Source organism: Arvicanthis niloticus, chromosome 11, assembly GCF_011762505.2.
Source record: "Arvicanthis niloticus isolate mArvNil1 chromosome 11, mArvNil1.pat.X, whole genome shotgun sequence".
Classification (NCBI taxonomy): Eukaryota; Metazoa; Chordata; class Mammalia; order Rodentia; family Muridae; genus Arvicanthis; species Arvicanthis niloticus.
Window position 1 is genome coordinate 64,557,450 of NC_047668.1, and position 19,735 is coordinate 64,577,184.

At 42.5% G+C, this 19,735-nt stretch overlaps 1 protein-coding gene and 1 pseudogene across 1 annotated transcript in view; both read left to right on the forward strand.

The window, feature by feature from the left end:
* The first annotated feature begins 2,702 nt into the window (after positions 1-2,702).
* On the forward strand, positions 2,703-3,678 carry LOC117716853 (glyceraldehyde-3-phosphate dehydrogenase pseudogene; annotated as a pseudogene).
* A 2,976-nt stretch (positions 3,679-6,654) lies between these two features.
* Qpct (glutaminyl-peptide cyclotransferase) overlaps positions 6,655-19,735 on the forward strand; it is a 33,424-nt gene continuing 20,343 nt past the window's right edge. Inside the window, exons 1-2 of the mRNA XM_034514528.2 lie at positions 6,655-6,878; positions 18,601-18,747. Coding sequence (XP_034370419.1) covers positions 6,762-6,878; positions 18,601-18,747 — 264 coding nt within the window. The 5' untranslated portion in view covers positions 6,655-6,761. The remainder of the gene's footprint in view (positions 6,879-18,600; positions 18,748-19,735) is intronic.

Here is a 19,735-nt window from a genome sequence, read left to right on the forward strand (position 1 = left end):
GAAGAGGTGTGTATCAGATCTCTTTACAGATGGTTGTGAGCCACCATGCAGTTGCTGGGAATTGAACTCAGGACCTCTGAAAAAGCAGACGTGCTCGTAACCACTGAGCCGTCTCTCCAGCCCTGCAGGTTATTTTTTGACCTCCACAAAAGCAGTATGATATGTCTCCCAATAAAATAAATTTAATAACATTTTATTTCATTCAATGTGTAGGTATAGTTTTGCCTGCATGTATGTCAATGCACTATGTTTATGCTGGGTGCTCACAGAGGCCAGAGGAAGACATCAGATCGTCTGGGGCTGGCATCACAGATGGTTGTGGGCTGCTCTGTGGGTGCTGGGAATCAAAGCTGTGCCCACTAGAAGAGTATCCAGTACTCTTAATTGCCAAACCATTTTTCCATCCCATATATAATGAAAAATCTTTTAGAGGAATTTGTGCTTCTACAAAATTTGTTTTTGAAAGGAAATATAAAGATGAGAAAATTCACCATATTAATATTCATCAAAAGAAACTTCAAAGAATTGTATTACTATTTGAAGAAAATAGGTTCCAGAGCAAAAAAAAAAAATATTACCAGTTACAGAGTCACTTAACAATGATAAGGGATAATTTTTAAAAGGACATTATACTTGTATATGAATATTATATGCTCACTAGAAAAGCTTAGAAATGAATAATATAACAATTTAGAGAGCTGCAGGGGGAAAATGACAAATTCACAACTGTAACTAGACATTCCAATGCCGTTTTTTTTTTTTTGAATAATTGGTAGAACAAGTAGGCAAAGGGCCAGTTATTGTGTAGATTTTGGCAACACATCAGCCACCTTGACCTAGATTGCACTAATAGAACACTCTTCCTTATAACAATAGCACACACTATTCTTATTACCTGCCCAAGGACCATTTACAAAGACAGCTTTAATTGTTAGGAAACAGTCCTCAAAACTGAAAAAACAAAACAAAACAAAACAAAACCCTAATCTATATATTCTCTGAATATGATGGAATTAAATGTGGGATCAGTAAGGAAAATCTTCAACTGTTTGAAATTTAAATAATACTATTTAAATAATGCATGGGTAGGAGGTCAGAGAGGCAGCTTAGTGGTTTGAGACCCGGTGCTGCTTTGTCAGAGGACCAGAGTTTGGTTGCCAGCACCAATAAAGGAGAACTCACCACAGCTCTTGCTTCAGGAGACCTGATATCCTTTCTGGCCTCCATGGGCACCTGCACACATGTGACAAATACACATACACACAGTGTGTAAAAAAAAAATTGTGAAGTAATTGAATTGGATGAAAGGGTCACCATAGTGACACATGTGGAAAGTAACTAAGTAGCATTTAAGGGAGAATTATAAAAACAAAAGGCCTCTTGTTAGAAAATTGAAATGTTGTAAGTTACTGACTTAAGCTTACACTGTCCATAACATAAATTAAAAGCAAGGAATATCAAAGTAAAACCAAAACAAGAAGAAAGGAAGTAGTAATGATCAGAACAGAAGTGAATGGGATAGAAAATAAAGCAGAAGCAGAACAGAGAAAATCCAGTGACATCAGTCATCTCTCCTTATGGTTACAATTAGAGACAGGCCATGTGGAGCATCCGTGGGAACGTGGAGAAGCTGAAGCTCTCATACCCCCTCAGCTAGTAATGCAAAGTTGCATCTGCACTGTGTATTGACTCTGGAAATAGAGTGGCTAACAGGCAGTTGTCTGGGATCAGGTAATGCAGGGATAGATCACCAAGGAGGTGGGTATTTTGGAGGTAGTAAAGATTTCGTTTTTCTGCCTATGAACTCAGGTGTATATGTATGTTAAACTAATAACAGTTTATATTTAAAATGTATAGTTTAATGTATCAGAATTATAGCTGTTGTTTAAAAGATATGCACTTAGAAGTTGAGATTTAATAAAAATGGTACTTCCTATTGTATCACCAATAAAAATTTCTAAAAAGATTTATTTTTACTTATTTATTTGAGTGGGTACTTGTTTGTGTGTGGAAGTTTGAAGAGGGTATGTGATGGCTTCTTCTATGACTATACTACTCAATTGAGGAAGTGTCTCTCTTTGAACAATCCCTAATAGTCCTCTTGATTACATTTCATCCGAAGTAGAATTAAAACACTTGGGGGAATACCCTGCTTAGTATGTGGTTGTTGGGATCTGATCTACAGTTCTTATGGTTGTAGAGCAAGCGCTCTTAAGCATTGAGCTGTCCCTTTAGTCTCTACTGCTGGATTCTTAAGTAATACCAGCTATTTTTATTTTCATTTTTCTCCCTCTTATGTTTGTTTACTCTGTGCACTGTAGTAAAACATATGATTACAGCATCTCTTTTTATTTTATATATGTTTAAATATTTGTGTTTTTCTTTCATTATTTTTATTTCTGTTTCTGAGAAAAGGTCTCATTATGTACAGCATCTTCAATGTCTAACATGTAAAGCTTAGTGGCTATTTTCCATAGGAAGAGTTTGAAAAATAGGAAAAAAATTGCAATAGAGGAAAAAAGGCGCAAAGATGCAGAATTTTCAGAAGCTTCTAGAATGAAATAGGAACGGAAGAAGGAATGAAGAAAGGTGAAAGAAGAATATTTGGGGCGTAAGAGTTAAGAAAAACTCTCGACTTCTCCCACTTCGGTTCAAGAGACGGCACATTTCTTGTGCCGTACCAGACTCATCCCTGAAACACGATGGGAAAGGTTGGAGTGGACGGATTTGGCCATATTGGGTGCCTAGTCACCAGGACTGCCTTCGGCTCTGGCAAAGTGGATGTAGTTGCCATCAGTGACCCTTTCATTGCCCCCAATTACATGCTCTACACGTTCTGGTATGGTTCCACCATGGCAAGTTCAACAGCACAGTCAAGATGGAGATCAGGAAGCCTGCCATCAACAGCAAGGCCATAGTCATCTTCCAGGAGTGAGATGCTACCAACATCAAGTTGGCTGACACTGGTGCTGTGGATGTTGTGAGTCTACTAGTGTCTTCACCACCATAGAGAAGGCTAGGGCTCACTTGAAGGGTGGGTTCCAAAGCATATTCATCTCCACTCCTTCTGATGCCCCCATGTGACAAGGGCCAACCACAAGAAGTGTGACAGCATAGTCAAGATTATCAGCGTTACTCTTGCCCCACCAACAGCTTAGCACCCCCACCTGCCTGCCATGGTTATCCATTACAACTTTGGCATCATGGAGGGACTCATGACCACAGTCTATGCCATCACTGCCACCCAGATGATTTTGGATGACCCCTCTGGGAAGCTGTAGCTTGATGGCTCTGGAGCTGCCCAGAACACCCTCCCTGTATCCACAGACACTGCCAAGCTGTGGGCAAGGTCATCCCAGAACCCAACAGAAAACTCATTGGCATGGCCTTCCATGTTTCTATCCTCAGTGTATCCATCATGGATATGACATGCCATCTTGTGACAGCTGCCAAGAATGAAACAGGCATTGGAGGGCCCACTAAAGGGCATCCTGGGCTACACTGAGGACCAGGTTGTCTCTTGTGACTTTAACAGTGACACCTACTCTTCTACCTTTGATGCTAGGGCTGGCATTGTTCTCAATGACAATGTTGTAAAGCTCATTTTCTGATATGGCAACAAATATCTACAGCAATAGGGGGTAGGACCTCATGGTCCACATGACTTCCAAAGAGTAAGAAGTCCTGAAACACCCATCCCAGCAAGAATGAAAAGAGAGAAGCCCTCGATTGCTGAGGAACTCCCGTTCCCCACACGCTGAGCACCTTTTATAGCTTCTGTTCTAGAACCCCAGGAGTAGGGGAGGGAGCTAGAGAGCTCTATTGTCTTGAATACCATCAGTAAAGTTCACTTCACCCCAACCTCCAAAGGAATCGAGAGACATGAATGTGGAAAGTAGGGATTTGTAGTCATGGGAAGTTGTAAGAAAAGTTTTTATCTGAGCAAAAACTTGATTGATCAAAATCAGTCAGTACATAAAATATTTAATGCTTATAAGCTTCAATATCTGCTTCAAATGCCCTTGAATACATTTGGGTGTATAGAGATGCTGAGATGCTGCTTAGATCTTGCTTTAGGGAAGGTCTGCCCCAGCTGTTGGAGTGCTGCTGACTACAGCTTTCTTCACAGCAGAGTCTCATGCAGACCTCTCTCCATCGAGATGGGCTGATAAAGCCCCAGCCATTTTGACCCATGACAATCATGACTGCTATTTCCGTTCCATGGCTCCCTAATGTGCCAGGGTCCCCCTCTGCCCTCTCCTGTTCCTCCCATGAGGATTTGTCTCAAGGGTACTCCCTAAACACATCCTACTTTCTCAACAGTTTCAGAGTCTGCTTCCTGTGGATGCCAAACTGCAAGAACACTTTACTGAAAAATATAACCCAGCTCAGAGAACTCTGGGGAGAAGAACCATTGCCAAGTGATGTATAAACAAGTAATTCCAGTTTTATTTTGCATGGCTTTTACTTAGCATGCTGTTGTGGTAAACATTTTCTTTCATATAGGCTTGGCACTTCTACCTCCTCTCTTTCTCTCAACAGAGTCATATTGTGAAAACAAAAAGGCAATAAGGTAAACAAGACAGCTTCTTCATTTTTTAACCATTCAGGAAACCCACTGTCTCAAGGTTGGTTTAGTTATGGAGAGGAAGTGTTATAGGAACTCTTGAGAGTGGTTTGTTCTGAATACTGAACAACAACAAGAAGACCTCCTAAGGTGGTCTGATTGTGAGAACTGTCCCTGGATGTATAAAACAAAAACAAAAACAAAAACAAAAACAAAAACAAAAACAAAAACAAAAACAAAAAACATTTAACAATAGTTAGGCCTAGATGTTTAAATTGCCACTCAAACCCCAGACCTGAATAGAGCTATGGCAATCTTTTAGACTAGCAAAGAGACACCTCCATTCTGTTTTCCTTCAGCTCCAGATGGGAGCAGGACTGTGTGTTCCCAGTGCTCCTTAAAAACACCCAGTGGCCAAGCCTAGGAAGGTGTGTGTGTGTGTGTGTGTGTGTGTGTGTGTGTATCTGTTTCTGAAAGATTTCAATACCCTTAACTGTGGTCTTTAGGAAACAGTTCTGTGGTTTTGTTCTGATTTTTTTTTTTTTTTTTTGACTTCTGTGTAGCTGGGAGCTGACTTGGGGCAGAAGAAACTCTGATCCTCACTGTGGAAGAAAAAAAATCACATAGGCCAGAAACCTATGAACAAAATATACCCCTCCCCCCCCCCCCCGCCCAGTTTTTCTTTTTTGCAATGCTGAAAATTGAAGGCAAGGTTCAAAGTACCCTACCACTGAACTACCCTGCCAGCTCTGGTTGCTCCCCCTTCTTCTGCAGTGCTGGGGAATGGACACATGTGCTTTTACACTGAGACCCATATCCAGTTAGTTAGTTTGCTTTTTTTTTATTTTTAAGATAGGATTTTCTAGATAATACTGATTTATGATGCAAAAAAACAAAACAAAAGAAAAAAAAACCCAACCCCCCCCCCAGGGCTGTCTGCAGGAGATTGTTTCTAGTATTACCTTCTCCATATCCTAATCCATGGACATGCAATCCTTTATATACAAATGACGTAACCTTTACGTACAAAATGAACATCCTCCCATAGACTTTAAAGCATCCCTAGTTTGTTTATAATGTTTAATGACATGCAACGAGTATTATATTCTTTAAGGAAAATGGTGGGAGGTGTTTGTGTGTAACACTGATACAAATCCCCAGTGTTTTTGATTTGTGGTTAGTTGAATACCCAATGCGAAGGCCAGTGGAAGAAGGCGCTCTAAATTTGATCCTTTTCGAGACAGTCATAAACATAAATTACCTTTGGCAACAACTGTAATATTTTAAATCTCTTACATTTCAGCAATTATTTCGACCTTGTGTCAGTTTGGGGGTACAGTGGTCTGTCTCTTAGAGGAAAGGTAACTGTCTGTGAGAAAAGAGACACAAGATAAAAATGGTAGCTTCTAGAGAAGCGGTTCTCAACCTGTGGATCTAACAACCTGTTCACAGGGGTCACATATCAGACATCCTGCACATCAGATATTTACATTACGATTCACAACAGTAGCAAAATTACAGTTATGAAGTAGCAACAAAAATAATTTTATGGTTGAGGGTCACCAAAACACGAGGAGCTGTACTAAAGGGTCGAAGCATTAGGGAAGTTGAGAATCACTGCTCTGGAGGGAACACTTTTCCCAGGTGCTTTCAGTCCAGGGCCCACTTCTTCCAGGTCTTGGTTAGACTGCCTAGAACCTGGGGCGGTGCCTGGTACAGAGCATTGCACAAATATTGACGCTGTCTGAGTGTCATCCCTGAATAAGGTGCAGAAAACCACTTACAGCCCCCAGGGCCTGTTCAACCCTATCCATATATATGGCACTGAGGACTACAGGAAGGCTTTTCCTTGGCTGGCCTGCCTGCCTGCCTTCCTTCCTTCCTTCCTTCCTTCCTTCCTTCCTTCCTTCCTTCCTTCCACCCATCCTTTCTAAAATAAGGAAGTGGCTTTGTTTGTTCCTTGAATTCCAAAGCTCGTGTCACCCAGGGAAGCCCAGTGTCCTGGCTTGCAGGCTTCTAGGAGAAAAGGACTGCTGGTTTGTGCTTGCTCAGCGGGAGGCCACAGGAGGCGACTGGGAGGCAGACACTGTCAATCCAGGGGTGGAGAAGGGAGAAGGCAGGGCGACTGGCGCGCGTTCCCGAGCTCGTGACCGCCGGCGGCCCCGGGAATCCGCGCCCACACACTCTTGCAGAGATGGCAGGCGGTGAAGACCGGCGCGTCGTGGGCACCCTCCACCTGCTGCTGGCGACCGTCCTGTCCCTGACAGCCGGGAATCTGAGTCCGGTCTCTGCTGCCTGGACGCAGGAGAAGGTGAGAGGCCGCTGCTGCGTTCTGTACCTGAGTGACTGTTGGAGGGTGCCAGGACCTGGGACTCGGCCACCTTCTCCTGGACTAGCGGGAGACGGGTCAGGGATGCTGTCCCCCTGCCCAGGCACCAAGTCCTCACTCAGCTCCTGGGAAGCCAATGCTCTCTCTCCCAAGTCTGGGCGCCAGGGCTGGTCTCGGGGCTGCGCTGGAGTCGCCTGGGGGCTGGGTGATGTCACCCGCCTTCCTTTGGCTGCACTCTGATGGGGGTGCTGATAGGCACAGGAAGTATGTCTCCCTGGCTGTGGAAGAACAGGGACACGGGGGCGCCACTGCCCGATCGCGACCCGCGAGCCTCGCGCTCGCTCCTGGGTGCCTAGACTGCGTGCCTAGGGGTGTCCCCGCGTATCCCTAACTACTGAATTCAAGAATGCTCCATGGAGATTGAGTTTCCTTGTGGACTTACAGCCAGCGTATTGTTAAATATTTAAAAGAGACTCACGCTGTTTTCAGATAAATGAATTCAGTTGTGGAAATCTCATTTAAAAAAGTCAGAATAAAAATGATTGGCCAAGTCGCTTTGTGTGAAGAAAATAGATTCACAATTACTTCCTTTTCTTGTACAACAGTTTTGAAATCATGAAATTGCTACAAGCTGTGCAGATAATGACGGTTTTGGAATAAAATGGCATATCTTTAAAGAAACTAAGAGAAGCGTCGGTCTCGAGATAGAAACTTCCGACAACGTTACTAAACGAGTATTTTAAAGGCTTTTAGCGTTTCTGCATGTCTAAAATGCTCATTCCCAGTTAGTCTCATGCACTTGTGTATGAATGGCCTACTTCAGGTGAGCTCAGGCTTAGCCAGTTTCTCTTCAGGACTTACAACAGATCCCCATTTACATGGGCGTGGGAAGTCAACACCACACAACTTCAGTCTCTCCAGGATGAGTAAAACAGCGTCCCACAGAGGCCAGGAAGTGCTGCTCAAGCGGTTGGGCAAAATCTCCTGCAAGGCTTTGGGATACCTTGGAGGTCAAGCACTGAGAAGGGACTTTAAAACCAGAATGTGGCACCAGGCCAAATTTGTTTTAAGACAATAAATTTAAGATATATTGCCAGGGGGTGGTGCTGCAGCCAGGACCTGTCTGTGGGCATGTGTAGCCGGCAGAGGTGTTTCTAGATGGGAGAACATTCTATAATTCTTCTTTTAAAAAGAAAATTTCCTTTTTATTTCTTCTTCTCTCATATATTAATCTCTACTGTAATTTCCCCTCCCTCTGCTCCCCTTTCCTCCCAGATTCACCCCTTCCTCCACTTCTCCTCAGAAAAGAGCAGGCCTCCTAGGGACATTAACCAAACCTATACAATAGGACCAGGCACCTCAAGGCTGGATGAAGCAGCCCAGTAATGGGGAAAGGGTCCCAAAGACAGGTAGAAAGAGTCAGAGACAGCTCTTGCTCCCACTGTTAGCACCACAAGGTCACTGAGCTACACAACTGTCACACTTGCAGAAGACCTAGGTCCGACCCAAACAGGCTCTCTGATCTCTGAGCCCACCTGAGTTCTGGTCAGTTGATTCCATGGGCCGTGTTCTTGTGGTATTCTTAAAATGTTTTAAACTAATTCAGATTTAACTTGCGAGAAATGTCTTTTAAAATATGAATTTCTGTTTTCTTTATCTTAAGAGGCTTCTAACAATTGTTTCACTGGGAAAACAAACACTCTCAAATGGCAGGAGTGAATGGCAGGCAGCCATGACATTTCTCAGTTAATAGCTCTTCCTGCTGTCCGAGTTCTAAAGGCCTCCCTCCATAAAGTCTTCTGGGCAGCCAGCTTTACTTTACAGCCTGGGAGATGAATCAGCCTACACTTAAATGCATGCCTTCCTGCCTTTTATGACGTTTGACTGTTTTAATCAGACAAGGCACGCTCTTGGTACACCCGTCTGCCAACAGGAGAAGTATGATAACAAAAGCATCAGTTTGGAAACCCATTGCCTTTGTTTAGAAATAAAGGTGTGTCTCTTGGAGTAGCATCTGATGTGCAAAAGCACACCAACCCTAGTTTATGGCTGTCTTTAGAACCACGATTCAATGATTTGAAGCCTAGGAACCATTCATAGAAACAAATGATTCCACTTCCGACTGGCCCCACGTATTTGTGTATATAGAAGGGTATTGACATGAAGGTACCAGTTGTCAGACAGATAAAACCACCTCACTTGAATCTCAGTACTGGGGAGAGTGTGCTTATCTCCATTTACAGACTGGAAATCAGGAACCTTGATCTTCCCAGTTCTGCTTTACTTTCTCTTTTTTAAGGTAGATAAATATTGGCTGACTGAGGAACAGTGTCTAGGTAGCCCAGGAGCATGTGTACCTGTGCATGTGCGCACATGTGTGTGCATGCATGTGTGTGTGTGTGTAGGGGATTCATGTGTTTGGGGGGCATCTTTTCTTCCCACACCCCTAGATTCTCAGTTCCTTGACCTATCTCCTCTAGTTTTTGAGTTATCATTATGCTGAAGGTTGATCGGTATCTGATGACTGTCCCTGAATCCCACTCTCCCTCATCCTCAGCCTGGCTCTTTGTTACAGACCCATTCTTTAGGTTTAGTTGTTTTTTTTCTCATTAAATCAGCTCTCCTTTAGATGAGGACTGCTGGCTGGTGAAAAGCTCCCTACGTTAAAAGGAGTGCTAGCTCCGATGAGCTGAATGGTATAGCCTCATGCCCTGGCTGTGAGTGTAACATGTACTTGTTCTAGAAAAGTTAAAAAAACACAAAACAATGTATTCTAAAGAGGTAACAAACATCACACACAATCTCATTTTTCTTTTGTGTGTTCTTATTGCTCTCCTTCATGTACACACACACACAGAGAGAGAGAGAGAGAGAGAGAGAGAGAGATTGATTTATAGAGATGAGTAACTGATTAAATTCCAGCTTGTTATAGAGAATGAATATGTTAGACAGCACAGTCTCTAGTTTACATCAAAGGCTCAATGCATGTTAATTATTTAAAAATAAATATACATAAGCATTTTTGCATTCAGTATTGCACATCCAGTTTAATATGATTAATGGTGCATCATGAATCTTCCTGTAAGCTGATAAAATTCCCTGGAAGCATAATTTGATGATTGCAAAACCACCATCAATTGATAATTTATTTCTTTGTCTTGAACATTGAGGTTGCTCGCACATCTCTATCAATAAAGCTGAGACATAATGTATTTTGACTGGAAGAATTTTTCCTTTATTGTGACCATGCTGAAGGAGGAAAATTCAAGTCATATTAGAGGTGGAGAGTCAAAGACTCGGAAGGGTCCAGAGGAGTTGCAAATTTCTCTGGTTTTGAACCACTTGCTATTCTAAATGCCCGTAAGATGTCCCCTCTCTACCTTTACTCAGCCACCTTTTCACCTGTGTCCAAGGCAGGGGCAGCGAGGCCCGTGAAGACCTCTAGTGCAGGGAGAAAACCAACTGTCATCTTGGAGTCTCTATCATCTTGTGGTTTAGAAACACGACACCCGGTTTTACACATTAGGACACTTTTCTCAGGCTTTTTGACTCAGTGAGCTGCCGGGGTTGGTCCCTCTGTTGTGTTTCCCTCTCAGCTCTGATTTTAAGTAGCGACGAACCTGTTTGCACCAGACAAAAAGGCAGTATCTTGGTCAGTTTCCAGCTCCTTTCCCTGCAGTGTCTGTACCGTCCATGGCTCATACACACATTTCAGTAACTGCTGTCTGAGTGGAACTTGCAGGTAGCAAAAGTTTAATCTGAGGACTGTCTGGAATGTTCGTGAAAGAAGCTTGAATTGGCTGCATTTTTATAAAGATCTCCCCTTACATGTAGTGTTTTGGCCTCTCCTAATTATGTAATGAAATGCCTGGGGCCATGTGATTAGATGGGAGATGCTTCAGGATATCTGGTTCACAGGTTTGTTTTAGCTGATTCTTGTCACCTAGAGCAGACTTCATTGTCCTTTCTGCCTGGATGAAAAGACAAGGCTCTGCTGGTGTAACAGAGCCTTGTTTCTCTGAGAATGTTGGCACCAACAGGAACAGCTGAGGTACCTTTCAGTTGAAATGCACCTAGAGTAAGCCTGGGATTTGCACTTGCCCTTGGGTTGTTTGTTGTCTTGTTTAGTTTGTTTGGGGCTAGAGTATCACTATGCTGCTCTGTTGTAGGACTGGAGCTTACTGTGTAGAGCAGGCTGGCTTCAGACTTGGAGTGATTGTCCTGTCTTTGGCTCTTATGTGCTGGGGATCACAGGTATGCACCCCCACATCCAGCTCTAACGTTGTGCTGGGTCCAGTCCCTGTCCTCTGAGCCTATCCTTCCCACTTGTGTCACACTCATTCTCGTTTTGAAACAGGCTTTTATACTTAGTGAGTCCTGAGAGTAAGAGGCCTTTAGTTCAGTGGTTCTCAACCTTCCTAACACTGTGACCTCTTGATACAGCTCCTCATGTTGCGGTCACTCCAACCATAAAATCATTTTCGTCGCTACTTCATAGCTGTAATTTTCCTCCCATTATGAGTTGTAATGTAAATATCTGATACGCAGATGATCTTAGGTGACCCCTTTGAAGAGGTTGATCTAACCTCCAGAGGGGGTCGAGACCCCCAGGTTGAGAAACAATGCGGTTCAGCATATGCGAGCTGTAGGTATCCTTTTCTGCAAGAGCTTTTTGTTAATCTAGGGGCTTGCACAATTGACTCTGGTTGCTTTGCTTTCCACGTTCTTCACCAACTAGGAAGTTTGTTATTTCTGTGATTTTTCAGATTCATCTGGTCCAGAAAGAAGGGGGAAGGAACTCTTGATTGGCGTGCACTTATGGAATCAATCGTTTTTGTTGTTTAGCTCAGGAGGTTGAAGAGTGGAGGAGCACGTGAAAGTACGAATTCAGGAGCATCGGTGGTTCTGCCCCCTGAACTTACCCTCAGCTATGAAGAATTTTAAAAACATGCCATTTGACATCTAGCTTTTACACACAGTGTCTTTTGCAGTTGGTGACTGTGATACTTGAATACTGTTCACCGATTTGGCAAGACTCTAGAACCACCTAGGAGACAAACCTCTGCGCCTGTCTGTGGGAGAATTTCTAGATTGGGTTGAAAAGGTGGGAAGACACATCCTCCATGTGGGTGGCCCCAGTGCATAGGCTAGAGTCCCAGACAGGATGACTAAACGGAAAAAAAAAAAAAAAAGCCAAGTAGCAGCATTTATCTCTCTGCATCCGGACCTTGCTGTACTGTGAGCGACTGTCTCATGAGCCTCTGCACGTTTACTTTGTATCCAGAGCCTTCAGACTGAGCAAACTGAACCCTTCCTTTCTTAAACTGTGATTGAATGGCACCGTGCCACAGCCACGTGGAAGGGGGCAGATATAAAGATCATGAAGACTTATTTATTTCATTCTTGCTTTTCTTAAGTCTTTTGAGATTTTTTTTCAAGCTCCCGTAAAGCATGTATTTAAACATGACTCTGATTTCCTTTCACTGTCAGCATGAAGTGAAGAACTCCGCCCACAGTGTCTAGGTTGGCTCTGGGGTTGGAGCAATGGACAATGAATAGAAAAGAAGCCATTGATAAAATGGTTGTGTAAATAAGAATATTTATTCATTTATTTATGTGGTGTGTGTGTCGCAGGGTGTCAAAGAACAAGTCACTGCAGTCGGTTCTCTCCTACAATATAGAATCTGGAGATTGGACTCGGGTCATCAGGCTCCACGGCAAATACCTTTAACACTGAGACATATCGCTGGCCCCGGAAACAGATTTTGACATGAAAGTTTGTATTTGTCACTGTTACCTCCCTGGGCCAATGAGTTGTGAATTGTCAGAAGCATTGTGCAGAAATTTAAAAAGAGCAAAGTTCACATGCACAGAACTAAGACTTCTTGTCCCCTTGTAATGGCTAGCAACCCAGAACTAAGATTTGTCTTGTCCCCTTGCACCAGGCAGCCACATGTCTCTTCTGGCTTTTATACCTGCCTCTGCATTCAGCTAGTTTCGTTTTTATGAAGACAGAGTTGTGATTTTTTTACTTCTTTACTAAATAAACACATTTATAGCCAAGATAGTTTTAGAAAAAATACTTCGTTCATCTGTCCATTACTTGAAACTATCTAGTAGTTATCAGGTGCTCAGTGTGAACCACACCCTTGTGACTCTGGAGGGAGACAGGTAAACGTGAAAGAGTTCTAGTTTTCCTGGAGCTCGTGACTTATGTGAGATACAAATATTAAACACAACACCGGAGAATGGCCGTCAGTCTGAAGCACGAAGAGGACAGGAGTTTTGAAGGTGAAGAGGAAGGGAAACAGTTTGAAGGGCAGACTGCATTGCTGGCATGCCAAGACCCTAAGGAGTAGAACTCAAACTGCCTGGATGCCGGGGTGACCAAAACGTGATGCATGGGAGTCTGCAGCATACGCTGAGGCTTTCAAGGCAGGGGAGAGACACAGAGGTATCTGTTGGGAAGGAGCAACCATGGATATTTCCCTTTCTGCCCCCATTTTCTTTGGCTCCCAATTCACATTTTTTTTTTTTTTTTTTTTGTCCTTTAGATTCATCTTCTTCAAATGTTGTTTAATAGCTAACACGAGGACTTAGACACTGGAGGTACTAAGGAATTTAAAGCCTTCAATAACAAGTTTGTTTAGGAAATATAGTTACCTATTGTATAGGACTACATAAGGCCATTTCCATGCAAGTGTGTAATGCACTTTAAGCATAGGCTACTCCTGAGCTCTGTAAGCATTCCTTCCAGACACACCCATAGTCCCCTTTGTCCCCCACTTTGGTTTCTACTCTCATGTCATCTTAGGAGTTTATGTCTATAAAGTTTCTAGTTGAATCTTTTCCCCCCAGTGAATGACATATGAAAGAAATACACTTTTTAATGTGTGTGTATGTGTGTGTGTGTGTACCATTACACCTACGTGGAGCTCAGAGGACAACATGCAGGAGACAGCTTTCTCCTTCCACCATGTGGGTTCAGGGGATTGAACTTAGGTTCCTAAGACATGGCAGCAGGTGCCTGTACCCATTGAGTCATCTTCCTGTTCCCTAGAAAAATGGTTTAAAATATATTATTCCCAATAAATAACCAACGCCTTAAATATTGAGGCACAGTGTCAATAGTCAAGAGTAAAGCGGAGGTGTGGAGATGAGGCAGAAGAATGAGCACCAGACTGGAAAGCCTTTTTATAGATTCACCTTTAGCTCTCTACAGTTGGTTTTTACAGACCTCAGTTTCCATTGGTGGATATCAGGGGGTTGGACTAGATTATCTCTAAGTGACTCATCCAGGCCTCACATTCTATACTGTTTTACTATATAATAGAGAAAACTAGCACCTTGGATATTTACTAGGCAATCTGTATGCATTGGCTCATTTAGTCCTGGGTACCTTTGGATGAGAGTATTATCACCTCCATTTTTCAGACAAGGAAATGGGGCCTTGATTAGGTTAAGTAACACAGCCAGAGTTATAGCTAGTGGTAGGTGCTGAGTTGAAAGAATATAATATCTGATCCAATAGCCTGTGCTCTTTGTATAGTAAACACTGGAGAGTAGTAACATTGGGCTACCCCAAAGTTCAAAGGGGTGTAAGCAATGAGGCAGCAGAGGTCTGTTTCTACAGTGTCTCATTAGCTGTGTGGGTGGTTCATATGGAGGGAATTACCTGTATGATTATTTTAATGTATCCAGTTAACACTAATCCTGGAAGGAAGTGGAGAATGGGCAGAGCTCTCCCAATTTCTGTTTTGCATTGCAGAGAACTCAATGTCCCTATGTCACTCTCCTCATTCTCATTAGGGAAGAACTCGTTTGATCAGCCATTCATTTCCCTGTGAGGAGGAGTGCCACATCCCCGTGGAGTACCTGACGAACTTGTAATGAATGGCTGATTCGGCACTCTGGGTGTCCTAAGAAAAGTTCATCGTGTGTAAAGTCATAGTCAGGATGTACATTTGAGCAGCAGGTCTATTGAGCTTTTAAAGTTTTATTTTAATATATAAGTGTTCTAAAGAGTAATAGAATATGAGATAATTAAGTTGATGATTTAAAAGAGTTCCTATTTAGCCAGTTTTACAGTTGTCAAACTCATGTTGAGAGGGATATCATCCATCCTGAGTTTGCACTGATAGAAATCGAGGGCCAGGAAGAAGGCTTGGTGTGTAAAAGTGCTTGCTGCGCAGGTGTAAGGATGTGAGTTTAAACCCTCAGAGTCCATGCAAGAGCGAGGCAAGTAGTGTGGGGGTCTGTAATCCTAATGCCTATGGGGAGACGAGAGATTGGGATGGGGAAACCCCAAAGCACATAGGAATCGAACCTTGTGTACGCATTGGACAAAGCAGCAGAGAGACCTTGTCCTAAACAAGGTGGAAGGTGGGGACCAAGACCTAAAGTTGTCTCCTGCCCTCCGTGTATATACACTGTGTCACACAACACATACACACATGTGCACACACGCACCCATGCACTGAAATTTAAAATGAAATAGATAAAGAAATGCATAGATATCATTTTATTTTTAAGACTTGTTTTTATTTTATATTATGTATGTCCTACTTAGGGTTACTATTGCTGTGATGAGACATCATGACCAAAGCAACTTGGGGAGGGAGGAAAGGGCTTATTTCAGTTTACACTTTGAGGTGACAGTCCATCACTGAGGGAAGCCAGGGCAGGAACTCAAACATGTCAGGAGCTGATGCAGAGGCCATGGAGGGTTGCTGCTTACTGGCTTGCTCCTTATAGTTTGCTCAGTTCTTCTAGAACTCAGGAGCACGAGCAAAAGGGTGGCATCACCCACAATGGAGTGGGCTTTCCCTCATCAATCTCTAACTATGAAAATGCTCCACAGGCTTGCCTACAGCTCAGTCTTATGGAGGCATTTTCTGATTCTAGATTGTGTGACAGGAGCCATAATGGGACAAGGTAATAACTAGCAGGTGATCATCCTGAAATGGCTTGCCTTGGATTATTATATAATCTGCGACAAGTGAGCCCTTATTCATCAAGGCTGTAAGGGACTTATTTTAGGAAAGATTCCTGCTATTAATATGCTTTTCCTATTATTATTAAACATATTTAACAATCACTTAACAATAGCACACCCCTTTGGAGCAGATCTCTACAGATCCACGAAGATGTACTGTCTCGTAGTGATGCTATATAGACAAATAGATGACTTCTTAAGTCTTAATGATGATCCTATAATAATTCCTAAAATTATATCAGTGATTAATTATTACGCTCTTTTATAACGGGACTGCTATTAGGTCCCTTTCTGATAGTCAAAACTTCGAGGAGAACTCTGCCAATCTCCCAAGTATCACCAGTTAATTGCTCTTAAATAGTAACCAGACTTTCTCCTACTCAGAGCACATTCCAAGAGGTTGTAAAACAACTAACCAGAGCTCATAAAAAGGGAACTAACAATTTATTATAGGTTCTAGGACAGAAGATAAAATATTGCCTGGGTTTATCTATACAAAACTTCACTAATAACTTATAGTTTTAAACCTTCAGTGAACCTGTGGAGCTAGACAGGTGATGGATGTTTAGCCAGATAATTACTCCTAATGAATATGCATGTAAACATTCTCTGTTGTAAACGCCTATTTCAATTTATGATTTGATTTTTGGTGTGAACTTTTGGTGATCTTTGTAACGTGATTATGTATGCTGAAAGATGTGTAAGTACTGAAGACAAAGACAAAGAGAGGTTCGTCCCTTCCTTTCCTTTTTCCCCACCTAGAAGAATTTTTTTCCCTTAGAAGAATTTTTTTCTTACTAGAATTTTTTTCTTTTCCCCACTTAGGACCTTTCCACTTTCCCCCTTAGAGAGCTTTCATAGGAAACTTTCTATACTTAGTAATAAACTCTATAATCACATCTCTAAGTGTCTTTTCTTCCTGTGACTTCAGACTAGCAGGTGTAAGTTAGAGCCCAGCAGTTCCTGCTGAGATAGTACAAAGACTAGTTACTTAATTCTTTGTTGTTTTTAGGATGAGGGGCTAAGTGCCAGAAACTGCAGTTTCTGGCCTCAGAGGATCACAGAAGGCAGGTCAGCTGCAGTAGCATAGTAACTTAGACTTAGATAAGTAAACTTTTATTATACAGCAACCCTAAATATCTTCTAAGACAAAGTCTTATCCTCCGCCAATGCTCTTCCCCCTCCACTGCCTCAAGAAGAACTGACAAGAAAGAAGATCATCCCACCACACCAGGGCTGGCCCCCCAGCACTTGCGTCAGGTTGACATAAAATTAGCCAGCACAGTGTGTATGTGTGTTCTGTCTACATGTATGCCTGTACCACACGTGTGCCTGATGCCTAGAAGAGGGCATTGGATTCCCCTAGGACTGAAGGTTTAGATGGTTGTAAGCCACCATATAGGTGCTGGGAATTAAAACCTTGTCTTGTTTAAGAGCAGCCAGTGTTCTTTTCTTTAGCCTCAAGGAATGTAATTTAAAATATTCTACTATCTACATTAAGAGGTTAAAGGTGAAACTAATTTTAAAAAATATTTCTCTTATAGCATAGTAAAAATTGTTACATCACATACCCAAAGAAATATGAATGATAAAATTTCTTCTTTTTATAAAAAAAAGTCTTAAAAAGTGGTATATTTTACAGGTATGGTGGTGCATACCTTTAATCCCAGAGCTTGGTAGTTGGAGGCTAGGCTAGTCTACTTAATGCACTCCAGATCAGCCAAGGACACACAGTGAGACACTGTCTCAAAAACAAAAGCAAGAAATAAAAATTCCAATCCCCCAAACCTGGTATATCTGTTGTACTTAAAGCACAACTCAATTTTCTATCTATTTCTCAAGTCACGAATGGCTTGTGGCCTCCTGTATTGGACAGTGTAGACACAGACCATCTCTGTTTACTAGGTTCTTCCTGGGGAGTAAGAAATGAAGAGAACTGGCTGACATCATTGAGTCTGCAGATGGCAGCTGAAGGTCTTGCCTCTGGCTTCCCTGCTTTACAGTTCTGAAGTGCCTCACTGCCTGTTATAACCCCCCCCCCCACTAACAGTGCATTTCTTTGCTGTCTTCAGCTTTTTAAGTATTAAATTCTCTTCAGATAATAGTCTAAAAAATTTTATTTTATTGTTGTTTTGTTGGTGTTTTGACACAAAGTTCCTCTGTGTAGTCCAGGCTGGCATTGAACTTGTAATCTTCATGCCTCTGCCTCCTTAGTGTTGCTACTCTGTATATTTGTTATTCATTTTTAAATTGTGTGTGTGTGTATGTGTGTGTGTACACCATGGTGTATGTATGAAGGTCAGAGGACAACTTCCTGGAGTCAGTTTTCTTATACTATGTGGGTCCCAGAGATAGAACTCAGCTCTCCCAGCTTGTTGGCAAGTGCTTATCCACTAAGTCATTTCACCAGCCCATAACTGTTATTTTTAAACTCCAGTTTTACAAAGCAATTATTCAGAAAAGTCATCTGAAGTTTCACCAGTTATAAGCGTGACTTACCAGGAAAGCATATTTGCAATTTTGTTTTTAAAACAAACTGCCAAAATCTAGATGTTTCAAGGAGACAATTTTACAGTTGAGTCCTTTACCTCATATGACATAAACCTTACTCCTTTTATTTTGAGGTTTTTAAAACCACTAACCACAAATGTACCATGCTAAGTCTTAAACACATGCAATTGGAGCTAAGTACTTTTTATTTGATCACAGAACCGCCACCAACCAGTACATTTGAATTCTTCATCTCTTCGGCAAGTTGCAGAAGGCACCAGCATTTCTGAAATGTGGCAAAACGACCTGAGACCATTGCTGATAGAACGATATCCCGGATCACCAGGGAGCTATTCTGCTCGTCAGGTGAGAACACAGTGCACACCTAAAGGTTTTAAATATTGTCTTTCGATGTGGATACTTGGAGCCAACCATCAGAGTGAGCTCAGGGACCCTGGTGGGGGAGCTGTCAGAAGGACTGGAGGAGCTGTGGGGGATTGCAACTCCATAGCAAGAACAATATCAGCTGGTTGGACCACCCAGTGCTCCCAGGGAGTAGACCACCAACCAAAGAGTGTACAGGGAGGGACCCATGGCTCCAGATACATATGTAGCAGAGGATGGCCTTGTCTGACATCAGTGGGAGGAGAAGCCCTTGGTCCTGAGGAGATTTGATGCCCCAGTGTAGGGGGATGCTGGAGGGGTGGGGTGGGAGAAGGTGGTTGGGTGGGGGAGCACCTTCATAGAGGCAAAAAGGAGGGAGGAGAGGAAGGTTGTGGGATGGGGGGCTTATGAAGGGGTGCTGGGAAGAGGAATATCATTTGAGATGTAAAATAAAAAAAAATAAAAATACTCTGTAAATAAAAAAAAAAATGCTTTCCCGTAAGGGATAAGATGGAGGCTTAAGTTCTGAGTCGTGTACAACATTATCTCATTACTCACTGTCAGAGGTAACCAAGAAAGGCACACACCTGAGAGGAAGTGGCTATTCTGAATTGAATGACACACATTTACTGAAAATCAGTTTATGTGTGACATCACTGCCTTGGCTACAGCAGCAATAATTCAGGACACTATGGTCCCTGCTCTTGCTCACTTCAAGGACACAGTCCTAGCTTACTAACCAATTTTTGTGGCCCCTAGAATCCAAACTTCAACAGCTTTTCACAGTGCTTGCTTAGCGGTTCCAGGACAAGAGGGAGTCACTGCGCTGCCAGCCTTTTTCCTCTTGAGGGAAATTGTTTGCTTGGCTGAACCCAAAGATTAGCTTCTGTCTACCGCTGAGCTTCTCAAACATTTACTCTGAACCACAGAGAAAACATACAGTGTATTCTACAGACAAGGATGTTTAGCA